This window comes from Moschus berezovskii, chromosome 24 (genome assembly GCF_049115385.1).
Source record: "Moschus berezovskii isolate FMDL1 chromosome 24, NW_MosBer_1.0, whole genome shotgun sequence".
Lineage (NCBI taxonomy): Eukaryota > Metazoa > Chordata > Mammalia > Artiodactyla > Moschidae > Moschus > Moschus berezovskii.
Window position 1 is genome coordinate 43,913,731 of NC_142483.1, and position 20,911 is coordinate 43,934,641.

General features: G+C 48.5%; 1 protein-coding gene across 1 annotated transcript in view; it reads right to left on the bottom strand.

The window, feature by feature from the left end:
• Positions 1–20,911, bottom strand: part of SRGAP3 (SLIT-ROBO Rho GTPase activating protein 3) — a 251,993-nt gene that overhangs the window by 61,553 nt on the left and 169,529 nt on the right. Inside the window, exons 5-8 of the mRNA XM_055414378.2 lie at positions 10,130–10,315; positions 5,709–5,837; positions 4,017–4,238; positions 2,410–2,511 (exon numbers count right to left, since the gene is read on the bottom strand). Coding sequence (XP_055270353.1) covers positions 2,410–2,511; positions 4,017–4,238; positions 5,709–5,837; positions 10,130–10,315 — 639 coding nt within the window. The remainder of the gene's footprint in view (positions 1–2,409; positions 2,512–4,016; positions 4,239–5,708; positions 5,838–10,129; positions 10,316–20,911) is intronic.

Genomic DNA, 20,911 nt, shown 5'->3' on the forward strand with positions numbered 1-20,911 from the left:
CAGTGAGAACCTTGGAGAGCACTGTGACCAGCAAGGGACTCAGGTTTTGAGGTCTGTGTCTCTCTGTGGTTACACAGCCCCAGAGAAGCTCCTCCTGAGGGGCAGGGCCCTGAGGAGGGACAACCCTAGAAGCACTCCCTGTTCTCTTCATCCCGAGCAGGGAGAAGACTATCTGGATACAGGGAGCTCCATTCTCAGTGGACAAACTCTCATGCTGTTGGCCACTGAGTCCACACAAGCCTGACTGAGAAAAGAGAGCTCGAGGAAAAGAGCCCAAGACACGGACGGTGTGCTCGGTCCTCCACGCCCCTGACCCCTCTCCCAGGACCAAGCAGGACCCCCAGAGGCTTCACACACAGGCCCCAGCCTCCCGACAGCCCTTCAGTGAACTGTGCCTAAAGGGCAGACCGAACTTGAATGGACGGTGGTTTCAAACACAGTCCCGGGAGAGCCTGCATCCATACTCACTGCACAATGATTGCCGCTCAGAGTCTCTCTTGGCACTCAGATCCCAACTTAAAAGTCACCTCCTGGCCACAACCGCATTATTAACTTAGTGGCTGATATTTTATGTCCTCAATTTACTGTTTGCTTGCTTCCGTGTTTCAATTCTCACCTGCCTTTTCTCACCAGAATATAAACTCCATGAGAGAAAGTTCTCTACTCTGTCCCATTCACTCACTTAACTCAGTACTGAACACAACGTTTAGAGGACAGTATGTGCTGAACAGGACTTCCCAGGTGGCTCAGTGGGTAAAGAATCCATCCACCTGCAAAGCAGGAGACGCAGGCCGGCATGAGTTCAATCCCCGGGTCGGGAAGATCCCCTGGAGAAGGAAATGGCAACCCACTCCAGTATTCTTGCCTGGAGAATCCCATGGACGGAGGAGCCTGGCGAGCTACAGCCCCTGGGGTCGCATGACTGAAGCAACTGAGCATGAGCACGAGCATGTGCTGAATAACGATTTGTTGAATGAATACCTGAGTGACTCAGTTCTTTCCAACACAGCCTCACAGAAGCTCAGGCTCAAAATTAAGCATTTCCCCCGGCCGTGAGCAGCCTACCCAGAGGAACACATGCTTCACCCTCCTTTCTGTGGTCCTGACTTCCAACCTAAATTCCAGTAACATTATTATACGCATACAGCACATGCTGTTCCATGTAGACGATTTAAAATGCTGTGGGGGAAGACACAGGGCATACAGAAAGGAAGAAAACACACTCCATATCCTCTCTCTTCTCAGGTGTGAGAACAAATACACAGTTTGTCTGTAACCTCCCCACAGGGACTTCTTTGATTTGTTCATCCTGAGCTACACTCTGGTTCACGTCTGTCCTGGTTCCATCCTCTTTCAAGACACAAAGCAACCTGCCTTCTCTGTACAAGACAGCCCCCTCGAGGTCTGAAGACAGGGACCACGACTCCCCATCTCCAGCCATGACTGCACTTCTCACAGACGGACCTGCCCACAACCTTGGGCGACACCCCCATGTCCTGATGCCCTCCAGTTGGGTGGCACCCTCCCTGCGTGCGGGCATCCAGGTTGGAACAGGAGGGCTCCGCATGGTCGCATCAGGGCACATCAGCACGGAGCCTCCCAGCCAGTGCTTCTGTTTGTGCCCGCCTGGTGGGAGCCCTGAGCCACCAGCTGCAGGGAGGTGTGCTGGCCACACAGTAAGACAGAAGCTCCGTGGAGCTCCGAATCCGCGACACGTTTAGTGTGCCCTGGGTTGTTTCACTGTGTGATCCAAAACACCTACTCTTATTTCTGATGATAAAAAATAACATAAACTCATGGCAGACAAGAGAGAAAAGCACAAAGAAGAAAACAGATATCACCTATATTCCTGTAACCCAGACAAAACCACTACCAGCATTTCAAAGTATTTCCTTCCAGTCTTCTTCCTACTCCTGTGAATACACTCAGAAATATGTGTACATACTTTAGTATACCCTGGTTAGAATAGTACTGAACACAGAGTGCTACTTCCTCTTTGCTTCCCTTTAACATCTTGTAAGCATTTCCTGGGCTTCCCAGGTGGCTCAGTGGTAAAGAATCTGCCTGCCAATACAGGAGATGCAAGAGACAGGGGTTGGATTCCTGGGTCAGGAAGATCCTCTGGAGAAGAAAATGGCAACCCACTCCAGTATTCTTGCCTGGGAAATCCCATGGACAGAGGAGCGTGGAGGAACATAGTCCAGGGGTCGCAAAAGAGTGGGACATGACTAAGCATATATGCATAAGCATTCCCCATGCCATTAAAGATTCTTGGTGGGTATGGTTTTAATGGTTGTGCATCTTACAGATGAACCCTGACTTCTCACATGTTCCAAGGCAAGACTGCACTGCCCCCGAGCAGCCAGGCTTTTGTAACGAAATCCCTCATTGGGTAGCAGGCTCACTCACCTCCTCGTTCTCAATCTTGAGAGTGGCCAGTCTGGACTGCAGCTGGTGGTACCGCATGAGCAGTTCCGTCTGGACGGGCTGCTGGGCGCTGACCTGGCACACCTGCAGAAATGACAGCCACCACCTGCAGTTGCCCCAGGCCCTCGGCACCTCTGCGGAACTGGGGCTGGGCCGTCACTAACGTCCCCATCAACAGCTGCGGAAACAGGCCTGGAAAGGTTAAGCGACCTGCCCAAGATCACACGGCTCGCACTGGGCAACAGCAGAGCCAGCCAGGAGCCGGGGCCGCCCTCTCACAACTCTGGGCTGTGGTCTATGTTTGTGCAGCACATGACGGCTCACTCCTGACATGATGCCATTAAGTGAGACTAACTGGCTAATTTCCAGGCAGGAAGCTGTGCCTACGAGTAGCCAATGAAAAGAAGGAAGGATGGGAAACAGTGGAACGGGCCCAGCAGGAAGGTGCTCCAGACAGGCATACATGCAAAAGCGATCCTCTCACTGCCCTTCTCCCCATGTGGGCTGACTGAGAGAGGAGGGGGGAAGAGAGGAAGACAAGAGAGAGAGACAGTTCTCCTACCCCCAGTCCAGCCAAGGCTCTGACTACCGTGGGCTAGGCTGCCTGGTGTCACCTGGCTGAGCTCATAAGAGACAGCGGGCCTCTGTGTTTTAACCCAGCCTTCAGTCACCAGTCACGATGAGTCAAAGGGCTGGACACGAGGGGCTGGGACGGTGCGGGAGCTGTGGGGAAGCCTGGCAGAAGGCATCTCCTGCTAACAAAGGAAGTCGGTAGGGCCGCGGGAGGGTCCAGCTAAAGGTACCTTCAAAGGTGCCTCCGGGCCCCTCCCTGCTACGCAGGTGCAGTGACAGCCCAGCCAAGCTCCCACTCAGATCCAGAGGCTGGCTGGGTCTCTCTCTCACATGCCTGGGTGGGGTATCTTAGGTGGAGGGAATGGGGCCACTACGAGAAAGTTCTGGGCACCTTTCCCTGGAGGTAGAGACGTGGAGCCAGATATGATACCTGGTGGCTATCCTCCGTTGTTCCAGAGACCAGGGCCTGAGCCCTGGAGAGAGGGAGGGATGACATGGAAAAGCTCAAGGAGAGATTTTCGTTAAGAAGTTTTGTGAAACTTGGGTAACTAGTGTGCTGCTTTGGGGCTAGGGACGAGTGTCTTTTTCCCAGAACATCATGAGGATGTGAGCAGCACAAGCCCTGAAGGGAACTCAGCTGGCTCATGTGCTGAGGGCTCAGGGTACTGGAGCCCAGGCCAGCGTGGCTCAGCTGAGGCCCCACCTTCGGTGATCCAGGACTATCTGAGGGGAGAACACGAGATGATGGTCTAAGTATAGGTGCGGGGCTCCCGTGGGGTCTTCTAGACACAACTGTGAGGGATTTTATGGGAAGTTAAGGTTCTGCAATTCCGCAGGCAGGGGACTTGAGCCACCAGGATTAGGGGATTAGTGGTAAACTCCTCTGCTGCGGAAGCCCACGTGCCAAGAACTTGACCCCAGGCCTTGGAGCTGACATTCTCCTCCCCCAGTACTCTGGGAGCTCATGGCAGAGAGACGGAAGCAGCCTCAAGCAGGGGCTCCTGGGAGAAGCCTACCTCGTCCCCCATATGGGGCTGAAACTCGAACTTGAGCGGGGGACAGAAGACCTGGTTACACATATCCATGACCGTGTGCTTGTCGCTTCGGGAATCTAGGTTGTCCACAGCATTTTCGATGACGTCCAGCCCCTCGTGGCGAGAGGTCTCCAGGTTGTACTCGGCTGAGAGGTAGGTCCGGAAGGTGCGGGCTAGGCTGGCGTGGAAGCCCAAGTCACAGCACTTGGAGAGAAGCACACGCAGAACGCGCAGGTGAGGGCGGTGATGGGGAGAGGGGCTGTCACGGCGACTCAGGTTACCTCCTGCTCCACTGTCAGCCCTGCCATGCTGCCAGCCCTCGGGCACTTCGGAATCTTTCCACACAAGTCATGCCAAAGCCCTCGGAGGGAGCAGTGGGATTACAATCTGGGCAATGACAGTGCTCTTCTCAGCTCCCCAAACTCACCGTGTTCTTTCTAATCTCCATGCCTTCATACACTCATACTATCTGCCTGGAAGCCTCTTCCTTTCGCTTCCTATCTAAATATTCTTCCTTTGGGTTCCAGTTTAAAGGTCACTTCTTCCAGGAAGCCTTCCTTGATGTTCTCCTCACTCAGAGTTTATACCAGGTGTCCCATATCAGGGGTCCACATCACCCTCCACCTCCCTCAGGTGTTCCCTCAGAGTTTAACACCTGCCACTTGGCATTACATTTGCCTTTAAAGCAGCAGGGTGATGCAGGTTGAGATTCATGAGGACAAACCCACTGACTCTTGTCCCCTGTTGCACCTCAAGACCTAGAGCGAGTAGGTATTCAGTAAAAACTAGGAAAATAAACAAATGAAAGTGCTGTGTGAAAAGGAAAGCTGAAAGGGAGGAAAGAGGAGGGGTCCAGCCTTGGAAGCAGGAATGGTGGGCACTTGAAGGCAGGGCCAGCCAGCTCCCTCTCCTGGGGGTGGTGATAATGACACTAAGGGTCACTTTAGTGATAATGACACAAGGGTGTCCCTTGGCAGCTGAGGGAAGAGCGGTGACCCTGTGACTTCCTGATGGGAAGCACTGGGGCCAGAGGAAAAGGATGCCCTCACAGAAGCCTGACCAAGCACCTGCTGGGCCTAAAGACACACCAAGCAACTCCAGCTCCATCACAGCTGACACAGGAGCCGCCCCAAATCTGGCTGTCCTGCCAGTGCGTTCTGCACAGCTGGCGCTCAGGAGTCAGTGTTCCATTTTCCTTTTACTTCAACTGCCTGATTTCTCCCAACATAAAATCCCCAAGTAAAGCTGATCTGTGTAATTCTGTCTCATTCATTATTTTCTTCCCTATGTCTGGAGGACTGGACCCCAGGGGTGCTGAACATACAACCATCTTTACAATCGTGGGACGTCCCCAGGGCATGAATTGTGTACAATCGCCCCTCTATCCCCCAAACCAGTAAAGGGCCTGGTGTAGAGGAAGGTGCCTGGAAAGTGCACGGTGAACTACAATTGCTCAGCCCAAATGTGCAAGGGCCACCAGAGGCCCACTCCCACTCGGGGAGGTAGAAGCCACGGGGTGATACTCCTCTCTCAAATGCTCCCTGCCTGTCTCCTCCATCAGGGCTCCCAGGGCCACCATCCACCCCACATGTCAGCAAAGAACAAGGGCCAGCCCTCCCGCAGCTGATGACTCTTGCCAGGCAGGTCATCAACGTAGACTCCCCAGGAGCTCACATCGATGAGGTCGGAGACGTCGTGGATGTAGTATTTGCTTATAGCCGCGTTGGTGGCCGCCAGATTCAGCAAGTAGTCGTTCCGGGCCTTGGTACACTTCAGCTTGTTCTCAGAATACTTTGCCTGCCTCTGGAGGAAGGAAAGAGTGGATGTGAGAGCAAAGCCACTGATGGGTGGGATCTGGGGTTTTCTCTATGGCCAGTATCTGCAATCAGCCCCTCATATGTCCCTGGGATGCCTTACTCCATGTGCTGGGTGAGCAAGATCTATACCCCGTACTCAAAGAGCTCCACCTTACACGACACACGTGCAGCTGACAACAGCACTGTCAGTAAGCCGCAGGCCTTTCCTGGGTTTGCCAGAGCGGAGTGTAACTCACACCTCCAGAGGCTCCTACTCAACATCCCCCAGAGGCTGCCCAAACCCTGACAATGGCCTGTGAAGCCCTCCTGACCTGGCTCTTCCTCCATGTTCCCATCCTTTATGAGGCCCTCCTCTGTCCATCCTTTAGAGGCCAGTTCACTCCTGCCTCTAGACTCAGACTCCTTCCCTCCACGTGGCAGGCCATCCTTCCAGGTCCCCGGATGGCCTGCTTCTTAATGTCATTCAGGTCCTTAGCCACGGTCACATGCATCAGCGTCCCCGGCATCCTGCCTGCCCCTTCCCATGCTCTATTCTGTCCTATTCTTCCCATTTATTTAATCTTTATTCAATGTTTAGTGATTATTTTTATTTAATTTTTAAAAGACATTTTAGAGCAGTTTTAGCTTCACAGCAAAACCGCTGCTGCTGCTAAGTCACTTTAGTCGTGTCCGACTCTGTGTGACCCCATAGACGGAAGCCCACCAGGCTCCCCCGTCCCTGGGATTCTCCAGGCAAGAACACGAGAGGAAGGTAAAAAGACTCCGGGCATGCCTCCTGGCCCCCACACCGCCCCCACCCTCAGCACCCCTACCAGGTGGTACATTTGTCACAGCTGGTGGGCCTACACTGACACACTGCCATCACCCAGAGTCTACAGTTTACCCAGGGTTCAGTCCTGGTGTATACTCTGTGGATTTGAACAAATGTACAGTGACAAGTTTCCATCCTTACAGTACCAGAGCAGTTTCCCTGCTGGAAAAATCCTCTCTGCTCCACCCGTTCATCCCTCTCTCCCACATAATGGTTGCAACCACTGATTTTTTATTTTTAATGTCTCCATAGTTCTGCCTTTCTTAGAATGTCATATAGCTGGAATCATATAGTATGTAGCCTTTTCAGATTGGTTTCTGTTACATGCATTTAAGGTTCCTCTATGTCTTTTCATGACTTGATAGCTCATTTCTTTTTAGTGCTGAATAACATTCCATTGTCTGGATGTACCACAGTTACTTAGCCACTCAACTACTGAAGGACATTTTGGTTGCTCAGTTTTTTTTCATGAGTACTTTCCACCACCTTAAATTATATTTTTTAGCTCTTTGCTAACTTGCTGATTTTCAGTGTACCCTGTGAATTCAGGGGCTTAATGGTCTCTGTTCATGTCTAGGCCTACAGCACCCAGAACACTCCCTGCAAATGGGCAGCATGAAGCGATTGGCACTGGCTGGATGTGAGTGGTGGGGTGAGGTGGAGTGTGGCAGCCAGAGGTCTTGACCCAGTCTGAGCTGGACCACCTCCCTGGGAAGCTGCTTCTGTCCTGGGCCATCCTGGGCAGGAAGCAGGAATGAGTCCATGGGTTGGAGAGCTGTCTCTTTGCCCATTTTAGACAGGTGAGTCCCACTGACGAGGAGGAAGATAGCCTCCTTTAAGAAACAAGGCTACTTCCTACCTAGGCACTCTCAACCTTCCTTCCTGCAGATCACGTTCTCCTGTTTAGTGGTGACGCTTCACTGTCAGCCTTTTAATTCTCCTCAGACATCTCTTCTGACCTTTATTTGGGGTCCACTTATTCTGGGAATTTCTAGCAACAAACTTCTAGCAGTCACACCCTGAACCAGCCACAAACCCAGCCTCCACAAAGAGCTTTGATATTCTTGGCCCATTTCCAGAGGGCCATTTTCAGCCCTTCATGGACTCATAAAAGTTTATATCTGGAAAGGATATTGAAGATATCCTCGTTTATTTCATCCATTTTATAGGTGAGGAAATGAACATCAAAGAGAAGTAGGTTGTCCAAGAGCCAAATGACCAATTAGCATACAATCCTGAACTCAAACTTAGTTTCCAGACCCCTCTAACCAATGCTGTCCCTACCCCTCTACAGATCCCCTTACGTTGTAGCTTTGTAATTCCCCACCTGGTTATCTTATTTTTGAAAGTCTATTTCTAGGATATTCTCAGACATATTGTATCAAACTATATTCCCAGAATATTATATCAATACAGCCATCAGTTCAATTCATCACCAGTATCTAAATTTAGAGTATTTTCATCACCCCAAAGGAAACCCTGTACATTAGCAGTCACTCTCCATTCTTTTCTGCCCCAGCTCCTGACAACCAATAATCTGCTTTCTGTCTACATACATTTGTCTATTCTGGACATTTCAAATAAATAGACTCATATAGCATGTGGTCTTTTGTAACTGGTTTCTTTCACTTAGCACACTGTTTTCAAGTTTCATCCAGGCTGTATCTGTCTTCATTCCTTTTCAAGGCTGAATATTCCATTATAGGGATTTACTGCATTTTATTCATCAGTTGATTGTTTCTACCCTTTGGCTATTATTCATGAAGCTGCTATGAAGTGCCACGAGCAGAATTGTTGAGTTATATGGTAACTCTATGTTTAACATTTTGAGGAACTTTCAGACTATTTTCCAAAGTGGCTGCACCAGTTTACATTCCCTCCAGCAATGTTTGATGGTTCCAATTTCTCTGCATCCTTACCAACACCTGTGGTTATCAGACATTTTTATTTCAGCAACCATGGAGGGGGTGAAGTGGTATATCATTGTGCTTTCGACTTGCATTTCCTTAGTAACTAATGGTGCTGAGCATCTTTTCATGTACTTATTGGCCACTTACATATGTTGTTTAGAGAAGTGTCTATTCAAATCCTTTGCCCATTTCTTAACTGGGTCGCTGCCTGTTTATCGTGGAGCATATTTTTCTTTGGCTTTGGAAATGACTCTGATATTTTATTTGCCTCTGGTTACTTTTCCAGCTTACCCAGGTCCTGTTGGATTTTATTCCCACTCAATCTCCTAAAATGAGAGCTGGAGGATCATATAATCGTCAGTCTCACAGAATTAGTCTCATAGAATTAGTCTAATAGAAGCCCAAATAAACATCTGATGCAATGTTTGGCAAATAGAAAAAGCTCAGAAACGTTTGCTGACTGTATGGAATGAATGAATGCAAAGAATTCAACAAGAAAATCATAGCCCTTTAAGAAGAAAGGAACCTAAGAAGTAACCTAGTCTGGGATGAAAAACAGCAGGATGCACACTGCCCCTTCAAATTCTCTGGCCGTGGCAGACGTCATTAATTGATCACCATACTATCTTTAACTAAAGCCTTGAGGGGGCTCACAATCCTCAACATAAGGCTCTGAGTGCATGTGTGCATGTTAAGTCACTACATTCGGTCTGACTCTTTGTGACACTACAGACCATAGCCCACCAGGCTCCTCTGCCCATGGGATTCTCCAGGCAAGAATACTGGAGTGGGTTGCCATGCCCTCCTCCAGGGGATCTTCCTGACCCAGGAATTGAACCAGTGTTTCTTAGTCTCCTGCATTGGCAGGCAGGTTTTTACCACTAGCACCACCTGGGAAACGCAGGGCTCTGGGTATTGATGACAGTTGATATGAGAAAGGAGATTTGTTTGTAATCACTGTCAAATTTTAAAACTAAAGTTCAGAGGGTTGTAATAAATGTGGCATCTTCAAAACTCAGCCTGTCTGACTCCAAAACTAGCACTTGCACCATGGCCCACAAAAGCACTTCTCCAGCATGAATACATGAGGATTCTGCATGGCCCGGCCTTGGCCTGGCAGTGGCAACTTCTTCAGAATGGTTCTCTAGCTGGTTCCCAGGTGTTAGTTGGTATCCCAGCACTGCTGCCTCTTGTTGGGACACATTAAGGCTCAGTCAACACCCCCAGCCACTAAATCGACCTCCAGGGCAGGCTCCACCCACGCTAATGCCTGGTGATTCTTGCCAGAAGATGCTCCCTGCACAAGAGTCACATCACAGTTCAGCTCTCCAGCCAGCTGGGCGTCTCTCCTTCTGCTGACCTTGGCCAGAGGCCTAACAAGTGCTAGCAGAGGCATGGCCAGCCCTGCATCCACCACAGCACTGCCCCCCAGGGGAGCAGCTGCCGACAGCATTAATCCACCCCCAGACACTCGGGGTGCAGAGCAGGAGGCTCAGGCTGGAAGGAGCCTGACCCTCCCCTTCCTGCCCCGTCCCAAGCCCCAGGGCCTCCGCTCGCCTTCTCCTTCATCTTCTCGATCTTCTTCACAGAGCTGCGGCGCTGCGGCCGGTCCTCATGCCGGAGCAGGTTCATGCTGAGGTCTCCCGACTTGTTGAACTGCTTCTCCTCCTGCTTCTCAGCCTCCTTCAGCTTGCTCTCCGCGCTGATGCTCTCTGCGTGGTACATGTGGTAGGTTTTCATGACCTGGGGACACATGAGCACAGGCAATCAACAGGCTGTTGCAGCCCAGCACAGTGGCCCTTAGTGCTGCCAGCTCCCTTCCAATTTCGGTGTTCTGGTCAGCCCTGCCCCTGCCCTCTTCCCATGACATGCTCTGAAACCCCCAGGCTCTTCATTTTGATACAAACTGTCTGAGGATTAGAGATGATGACCATCATCATTAAGGCCTTACTGAGTGCCAGGAATGGACCAGTAAAGAGGAAATTAAAAGGGCCACCGCAGCCCCTGAGCTTCTGGGGGCTCTGGGAAGTGATGTAATGAATGTGGCCTTTCTCACCTGGCCCCCCACCCACCCAGCCCTGCCAGCTGTGTGGTTTGCCTCCCTCTCCCATCCCTTTCCCAGTGTCATTGGAAAAGGCTCTTCTTAGGTATCCGTGGGATTTCCATGGGAACATCCTTCTTACTTACACACAAATCATTTTCTCAGCTGTTTCCTTAAGTAAATTTGGCCTGCAAATGGCTCTGTTCCCCAAAGGAATATTATTGGGTAACCTAATAGATATTCTATGCTCTCAGAAATAAACTCATCCTTAGCTATAAAATTAATTTATTTAAAGCAAATTGCACTGTGCTACCCTAATTCCATATTAAGAAGATATTGCTATAACAAGGGAATTTTTGAGTCAGAAAAAATGTTATACATCATCTACTCCAACCACCAAGTTTTAAAAATAGGAAAACTAAGGTGCAGAAAAACAGAGTGGCTTATCCAAGATCATACAGTAATATCAGTATGGTTTCCAGACTTTATATCCATGTGATCATCATAAGAATCAAGATACCGAACACTCCCATCACACCAACAAGATCCCTCATGCCCCTTTCTGGTCCATCCCCACCACTTACCCCAGCCCCCTGCAGTCACTGATTTGCTTTCTGACACTGCAAATTGGTTTTGTGTGTTCCAGAACTTCATACACATGGACCCGTAGAGTATAAACTCTTTTACACCTACTCTCGATCACTCAGCATATTTTTTTTGAGATTCTCCCATGTTGCTGCATGTATCAGCCATTCTTTTTTATTGCTGATTAGTATTCCCTTGTATGGCTATACCACAATTTGTTTATCTGTTCACACGGTGATCGTTATTTGGATTGTGTATAGTTTCTGGCTATTATGAACAACACAGCTGAGAATGTTCACATACAATTCTTTCTGTTGATGGATGTTTTCATTACTCCTAAGTAAATAGGAGTGGAATAGAGGGTCATAGAGTAAGTGTAAATGATATACGTAACCACAGTAAAAATTTGGTCTCAGATTTTTAATACTATCATATCATACTGTCCCCTTAATTCATTACCATTTGCTCAGCTGATGTATTTGGAGCAGCTTTAGAGCAAGCGAGGCCAGTCTTATACCAACAGTATTCTATCTCCCAGTCCCCAACTAGGAGCATACTTTCCCTTTGCAATATCAAGTTTATCATCATCTTTCTATGCTAAAAAACACAAGAAATTTCTGGAATTCATGGCTCCTGAGCCTTGTTGGTCCTTTTCTCCTGCTGTTTGGACAATTAACAGCAGCTAATGGAGCAGAGGTGTTCTCCCGAGGATGGGACATGCTTCTGCCTAACCAGGCCCTTTAAGTCAAAGAACTCCAAATGAATTACTGGCCAACATTATTACCTCCTTCATGTCAAAGTCCTGTGAAGTTAGATTATTAGAATGAGATTCTAATAAGATTCTGTGATTCTTACCATGAAACCACAGCAATGATCTGTTGTTAAGGAAGTTTGTCATACGTCAGGAATCAGCAGGGGCAAAACCTATTGTAGAGCAGGTTAGGTAAGAATGTGGAGTCTGGCCTAAATATCTGGGCTGAATCCTGATGCTGCCACTTACCAGCTGTGTGATCTTGGGCAAGTCACATAACCTATCTGACCTCTGCTCCCTCATCTATAAAATGGGGATAATAATAGCACCTATCTCATAGGTTTGTAGTGAGACTAAGTTAATTTTTAAAGATACTGAAATCAATACCAACTACACAGTAAAAGTCATGTAAGCATAAGCCACTACCATTGCCACCACCATCTACATCCCTGATTTGGGCTGAGGGTTTGAAAATCTTGAGCTTACTCATCTGACTTCAGGAACATACAAACTCTAGAAAACGTTAGCTAATGTGGGAAAAAAAATTATTCTGTACCACATTTCTCCCTCCTTTCTTCCTGAAAACCTCCCCAAATTTCAAAACAATAAATGAAAACTTGCAATCAATTTTTCTTTGTGGATCTTGGTGAGAAGACTTCTCTGCATCTGGCCCCTTTTTTTTTTTTTTTTTTTCAGTTGTTCTAAAGCCTCTAAAGAGGCCCTTCTTGCTGGCTTCATCCCCTCCAACTTCTCTAAGCTTCTTTCTAAACAACTCAATGGACCAGAAAGTGTGCCGGAACAAAGTGTTTTTGACATCTAGTGGCCAAAGATGATGACTGCAGGTTTATGGATGACCAACAAAGTTGGCTTCTTCCAACAATCTTTAAGCCATGGCTCCTGGAATGGACCGTGACTCAGTCTCTGGGCCTCTTCCCATTCTCGAACCTTTCCTTGACCCCTCCTCCTTCACAGACACCAGTGGTGTCTGCATTCCTCCCCTGTGCTGCTGGTGCTGCTCGTCTCTGAACTTCATTTCCTTTCTGGGTTCAAGGATTCCTGCAAAATCCATTTTTTCCCATTTTAGCTGCTGAGGTATGCTTATCTCAAGCACTGATTTATCGTGTGTGTTGGGTAGTTCAGAGGAAAAGACAGCATTTCGATTTGCACCTAAAGCTTCCCATCCAATCATTCACGCGTCCATTCATCCAAGTGATCAAGGTCAGCATCCCAGCTGGGCTTTCTCAGCCTCCCACATTTTCCTTTGGTTACTTTTCTACTCCTCTTGAATCAGAGTACTCTTCCTGCCCTTCATCAAGACAGATTCCCAAAGTTGTCTCTGAACTGCATTCCAAAAAGCCCATGTAGAGAACACATCCCAGTAACCCTGGGGTCAAACTCTATGTGATTCAATTGGTAATTCCTGATCCCAAGAATCATAGTGAACTGGACTGCCCAGGGACACTCATGTGAGACAGCTGCCACAAGAAAGTTCACCTGGGGACCTCTCTGAAGTGAGTCTATTTATGCCCAGAACCCTCTAGATGCTTCCTTTATTTAATTACCTGAAACAGGGGTTTCGGCATGAAAGGCCCTTAGCTCAATGGTCCAGAACAGTCTGCTTAATATTGCCAGTCCAGGAGGTGCTGAATAATGTTTAAATTTACCTATTACTTCAGACTTTGCAAACCTCTCTTTTTATTACCCGTAAGGAGCACTTTAATTAATCCTGGGAGGCAGCAGAATAATAATAATAGCAGCTAACATTTACTGAATACTTACTACATGCCAGACCTAGTTCTAAGCACCTCACAGACACTGATTCACTTATTTTTCACAAAACCCCTATGAGGTAGACTATATTCTGCCTGCTTTACCAACGAGGAAACCACAACACAGGGATGAAAGGGCGCTCTGCATCATGGAGACTCAGGAGACCTGCTTCTGAGACTTGACCCTCCCACCACTTACTGGGTGGCTGTGTGGCAGGGGCTTGACCTCTCTGTGCTGCCTGGTAGAGACCAGAGGCGGGGCTTGCAGAGACCTTGGGAAGCTGTGACTGCAGAGCAGTGTGGCTGCCAGCAGTGTGGGGGTGGGGAAGGGAGCAGAGTAGGACGCAGGAGTTCAGTCAAGTCACTGGGACACAGTCTTCAACCTGGGATCTCTGGAGGGGCCTCAGAGACACCCAGACACTTACTGCCAAATGGAAGTTCACTTTCCAGCCCTTGAGATCCTATCAGGGACAGCCTTTCAGAAGAAGTCTACCGCAGGTTGAGAAGTACTAGGTAGGGACATGTAAGTGGAGACCACTGTTCTTGGCCCCAAATCAGTTTCATAGGTTCTCAGAGATGCTCCAGAAACCTTGGTATATTATCCTGTCACTGAAGGAGACTGGATAATGGCAAGTTTGGGGCCTAAGTCATACGGCAAGCCAGATGGCCAGGCTGTTAATATTTCCTGTTCTGGTGATCATGCTGCCTTTGCTGCACACGCTGTGCCTCTTGCATCTTCCCAAAGCCTCAGATCACGAAAATAGGAAAGTATTATCTGCTCAGTATTCTTCAAATCCAGATTTAGATGCAAAAGAAGGCAAAGGCAATCTGGAAGTTCACATCATTAATAAAGGGACAGGCTGGGGCAGGTAAGGATCAGTTTTTAGAAAAAAAGGTTCTCAACAATGCAATTCTGTGTAAGTGTCCTCCACCCAACAAGAAGGGCCATCCCTGGGCCACGCAAGAGTTGTGAACGAAGTGAGACCCTGGGCCAGAGCATAACAAAGACATCCTTAAGGAAAAGAGAAGTACCCAAACTTCAGTCTGACCACGCACACTCTATGCTGCCTACATTCTCCGTAGAACTTATAATCACTCTTATTCATTTTGCACATTTATAAACTGTCTCACCCAACTCGAGTGCAAAGTCCATAAGGCCCAGGACATCGTACGTGATCATAATCCCTCCTGTATTAGAGCAGAGATTGGTACCCAGCAGGCATCAGTGTATATTTGCATGAACAGATGAATGACAGCTAGATGGCTGGCTGGATAAAGTGGTGGCTGGATAGGTAGATAGGTGGGTGGGTGGAAGGATGCATGGAAAGATGGATAGATGGGTGGCGGGTGGATGAATGGATGGATGGATGGCTGGCTAGATAGATGGGTGAGTAGGTGGAAGGATGGGATGGACGAGGATAAAATAGAGTTCTATCGCCTTTGCTCTAATGAATATATAATCTTTGGGGCTAGGGCAACAGCTACACCTTCGGTTGTTAAATATTTATTGAACAGCTCATGATGCGCTGGCACTGCACTCAGACCTATACGAGGAAACACTGCAGTGTACAAGACAGAGACAGTCTCACTGAACACACACTCGAGCAGGGAGACCAACGACTGTGCAAGTGATCCTCGCAGCGTGTGAGAAGTGCTATGATGAGGGGAGTAAGGGCTGCGAAAGGAAGCCTTCTTAGAGGAGAAGCGATATCTGAACTAAACCTTGAAGGAAGAGCAGCTGTCAGATGGGTGAACAGGGTGTGGGGTGGGGGAGGATGGTTCCAAACAAAGGGAGCAATGTCAGTATTGAGCCCAGTAGAAACGTGAGCCAAACAGGTCTGAGGAACAGCTTACAGGTAGAAGAACACCAGGTGCTTGTTTGAAAACCAGCCAACAGAGCCACTTTCTTCTCCTCCCCGAGCTTCTCTCCCTCAGCAGACATCTGCTGTTTCTCTCTGTCGAGGATCAGCCAGTTCTCCTCCTTCTGGAATGGCTTCCTGATTTTCTTTGAGGAAATCCCCCAAATTCCCCTCCACCGTTCTCAGCCCATGTGGTTCAAGGGAAACCGACACTACCCTCCAATCCTTGCATGGAGCAGGAGACCCAAGCCTGACCTGTCAGTAAACATGATGTTAATCTGGCTGCAGTGACGGGACCCCCAGCCTGGCCAGTTAGAAACAGCCCTGGGGCTCTGCAGGAGACAAGGGGAAGGCGGTGTTTGCTGTCCACTAGGGGGCGCTGAGCCGATAGGAAGTGAGCCTGTGGGGGCGGGGATGGGGGGGATGGACGTGGGCCAACTTGATCTCCACAGGAGAGAAGCCTCCTGTAGAGAAAAACAACATCAAATGAGGAAGGGGATGGGTGGAAGGAAGGAGAGAAGGAAGGGAGGCGGAAAGAGAGAAAAGAAGAAAAAGTGAGGGAGGGACTAAGATAAAATGGAGGAGATGTCGTTCTGCTGCCTTTGCTCTGGTGAGTATATTGGCGGGAAGTGGGTGGCCGCTACACTTCCAGTCATTAAGTATTTATTGAACAATTTATTATGCGCAGGCACTATATACCAGGTGCTACAAATTTTACTGTGTGGAAGACAGATAGGGTCTCTGCCCTTAGATTACACACTCTGCTGGGAAGAAAGACAATGCAATTAGTGTGTCAGCCTCCGAGATTCAATAAGTTGCCATTTTTACATATGTCAGATTGTCCTGGCTTTCTGTCTCTTGCTCCTGAATGAGTCCCAAAAGGTGGACTTCCTTCCCCACTAGGTTTCCCACTACCCAGATCAACCCTGGCCCCTACTCACACTGACTGGCTGAAAAGGGGCTACTCATCTTGTGTCCTGGCTTCCTGCTTCTGTGCCTCCCTCTCCACCCAGGAAAGTCCACCGTCACTCAGCTCCAATCCAAAACCATCTCTTCTCCGCTCACACCGTGTCCATATCCCTGCTGACACCTGTCACATGGCGAAACCATGACCCATCCTCTGGACACATGGATCATCAGTAAATGTAGTCTGTGCGAAGGAATGTCTCCATGGGAGAGCTGAGAGGGGTGGGGAGGCTGTCCAGAGGGAAACCTTATTGCCCTCATTCTTCTAAGGACCACTGCCAGCCCTAGATGACACTGGGCACACGCCTGGTCAGCCGGCTGTGACAGTCCAGCAGGGCCTGCCCTGCCCCGAATTGGAGCCGTGCCCTGGTCTCCCTCCCAGGGGAGCATGAAGAGACAAGCCTGAGAGGAACCTCAGAGTTCCTCTGGCTTCCTGCCTTCATCCTGCAGATGTGGAATTGAGGACCAAGACCCAGCTAACTTGCACTGCGTCAGGGTTTCCCAAAGTGTGCAATGGGAACCACTTACTTGTGTTAGAGAAGTGATTTCAGGTGTTACAGACATGTTATTAACTCTTTTCGGTTCTCTTGGAATCCTTCTGATTATATTAGGGGGAAAAACTCAGCTCGGTGCTCTCATACCTAATGCCTGCCTTGAAGACAGCAGCAAGAATTAATACTGGAAGGGATAGTTAGGGAGTTTGGGATGGACATGTACACACTGCTATATTTAAGATGGATAACCAACAAGGACCTACTGAATAGCACAGGGAACTCTGCTCAGTGTTATGTGGCAGCCTGGATGGGAGAGGAGTTTGGGGAAGAATGGATACATGTATAGGTATGCTTGAGTCCCTTTGTTGTTCATCTGAAACTATCTCAACATTGCTGATCACTGTGCTACAATATAAAATAAAAAGTTTTTAAAAAATAATTAACATTGTTTTTTTTCCATTTAGCTAATGGAAACCTTCTGCTATGCCAGTTTGTTTTCATTCACTAATGTGAAGTGTCATTTCCTTCCAAAATAATTATATATAAGTGTGTGTGTGTGTGTGCACGTGCATGCACACGCATATGTGCATGTGCTCAGCACTCAGTCATGTCCGATTCTTTGTGGTCCCATGGACTATATAGCCTGCCAGACTTCTCTGTCCATGGAATTTTCCAGGCAAGAATACTGGAGCAGGTTGCCACTTTTTTTTTAATATACGTGTGTTTATGTAAATAGTCGAATGTATTTCTGTAAGTAACTTCTGTGAGTAGACCTGGAGCAGGCCCGGCCACTCCCCCACCGGGTGGCCTTGGGCTGGCTACCTGGCATCTCTGTACCTCACACCGCTTGTCTCTAAAGTGGGGTGGTAACAGCACCACCTACCTCAAAAGTGAACTGAGGGTGAAAGGAATTAAGACGCTGGGCATTGAGACCCAGTTCTGGCATGTGATAAGCACCATGAAAGAGTGGAAGCTCTAACCACTGATGAAAGGGAACAATTTCCACAAGACAACTGCAAAAGCAGACGCAGAGCAGAAGGCCCAGCTGGTGTACCTTGTGCAGGATGCGTGTGTCCATGTACCTTGGTGATGAATTAAATATCTCTCCAAGGAGTCACCGCTCAACTAGAAACTAATAACTGGGCATGTAAGGGAGGAGGGGGAGAGGCGGGTAACAGGAGACACACTTATCACTTGGTACCTTTTTGTACTGTTTAACTATCAGGGATTTTTTTCCATAGTGTGTGCATTATCTATCTCTAAATATTCAACAATTCTTTACAAATGGTCTCTCTGGCTCAAGTATGAAAGATGGGAGGATGGGAGATGGGAGAGCAATCAGGAGGTGGCTGAACTTTTTTAGGCAAAATATTCTCTGAGCTCGAGCTAGCCTAGTGGAGCTGTAGGCAGGAGAGAGGGAAGGAAAAATGAAAAAATATTTATGCTTCACTTTCATAAACACACAATAATTTAACACTGATATTTGCCAGGCGCTGTGCTATGCTCTATGCCACTCACTCATGGAATCCAGAGGATGAGGTGGTGAATCCCCATATTCTAGAGGGCTGAGACTCAAAGGGTTTGACAAGTGACAGGGCCTGGAACCCAGGTCCATTTGGTTCTAAAAACCTGTACTCTTTCCAGTACACACGGTTGCTTCTCCACAAATTAATTACAACAGGGAGAGGTTTTTGTTTTTTTTAAGAGTTGATTTAAAGAAAACTATTAAGTAAATGGCACAGGGCCCAATGGCATGATGAAACACAGTGGTTATACTTCAGTGATGACAGATGTCGGTCCAGAAAGACACACAGTGAGGCTGGCATTGAGCTGGGGCCAAAACCCAGGTGGCGGGATCCCATGTCAAGCTCCCTCTACTATTGCATCCCTGAGAATGGTCGTCGATAGGGAGACAGGGAGACGCCACTGCAAAAATTTATCTGAGGGCCCAGAGTTGATTCCACATGCCTAAGCCCAGTGCAAATCAAATCAAAGATGGAGTAAGTGAAAGGTAGAGCCCATCTGTTACTCCAATCAGTGTCCACCCGTCATCAGCAGTGGGCTCGTGTGGATGCTCCTCAGGCCCCCTCCACATCGCCCTGAACCAAGACTCAGGGCCCCGCTAGCAGCTCTGGGCTGGGAAGGCAGGCCCAGCAGCCCTGCCTGGGGGAGCCTCAAGCAGAGCTCCCGAGCCTGGAGGCGGGGCCAGGTGACAGATGCTACAATGTTTGTTAGTGCAAAGCACAACAGGTGCATTTTGTGATGTAGAACTATTGAAAATCTGAACATATTTTTAGCTGAACAACAAAAGCAGAATGTGTTGTTTCTGTTTTGTTTTGGCTTTGCTTCTTTCAGAAGGACTGGCCCACTGGCCCACATTCTCGACCTCTGCCCTTCTTTCCTCCCAGGCCAATACATGACGAGCAAGAGCCATATTGTGTCAGGCTGATGGGAGTCTAGGGGAAAAGAGGTGAGGTGTGACGTGGGGTGTGCATGTGTGTGTGCGTGCGCCCTGGCATGGTTTAGAAAGAAGGGCACCTCAAGGTGATGAGGAGTAGGCAGAAGGAAGCCTTGTCAAGTGAATGAATGAACCAATGAGCAAATGAACTAACAAAATTCCCAGCCCTGCAGTCTTCTCTGTGTCCTTCCTGATCCCAGATGGGGACAAGTCTTTTCCCTAAAGTGGGAGATGGGTGACCTTAAGCATTCATCTCTATCATCATTATGCCCTTACCACCTCTTCTATAAAACATTACAAGAAAAAACGCGGGATTCTTGGACAATTCTTTCTCGACATCATTTCCTTTTTAGTCCCTGTGGGCATGACTCGGGCTGGGGGAGGAGGGAACATCTAAAGGCTTGCATAACCAGGCATGGTAACCAGAAAGAAATCCCCAGTAACAAAGCATGGAACTGCGGTCCAGAGTGCCCTCAATAGCGGGGTGCTTCGGCAGATTGTTTGCAAAGATGGCCATGGCAGCGGCTCGATGGCCTCAGGGAGGTCACTTCACATTGGCACTTCAGAAGCAGTTTACCTCTCCATCCTACAACTGTGGGCTTGGCTGTGCGACTTGATTCGGGCAATGAGCTGTCAGCACATGTAACACAAAGGCTTGACACCCCACTGGTGTTTTCCCATTTTGAGCTCTGTTTTTTTTTTAACTTGGTCAGGAAATTGCAGCCATATCACTGGCTCCAGTGGAATCCAGCCCAGATCACCAACCCACAGAATCATGAGCAAATAAAATAGTTGTCATTTTCAGACACTGAGTTTTGACATAACTTATTACACAGTCATTGATAACTGATAAAGCCTTAAGCAAGGCTTTATTTCTTTGTGCCTCAGTTTCTTTATCTGTAAAACGTGTGTTAATTAAATTATACATATAAAGTATCTAAAAGTGTGAAATACATTCTGGCCATGGTTGTTATTACTATCCTTGTTTTGACAATAAGGAAAATGAGGCCCAAGGACGATATTTGACTTGGCTGAGCTGGGAGGTGGTGCAGCAGAAATTCAAACCCAGCTCCCCCTGTAATGTTTGCTCTGCTATGATCCTATGTTGTCTCCCCTACTGAGAATTCTTCTCTCTTCCTCTCTCCTGCTCTGCTTTGCTAATTCCTACCATCCAAAGGCACTGGGCTCAGAACTCACCCTGGATTTCAGTAGCCCACCGGGAGCCAGCCCTTCACCTTCTGAATCCTCTGTGCGTCTCTCATGAATGCCCACACTCCCCCATCATTACCTCACTCAGCCAATCTGTACCAATTGCCTTGTAGGTGGCAGCACCACCCTCGGGGACAGCAGTGGGGACACTGCAGAGAACCTGGTGCCACCCCCGGGGACCCACAGTCCAAGCGCCCTCCCTCCGAG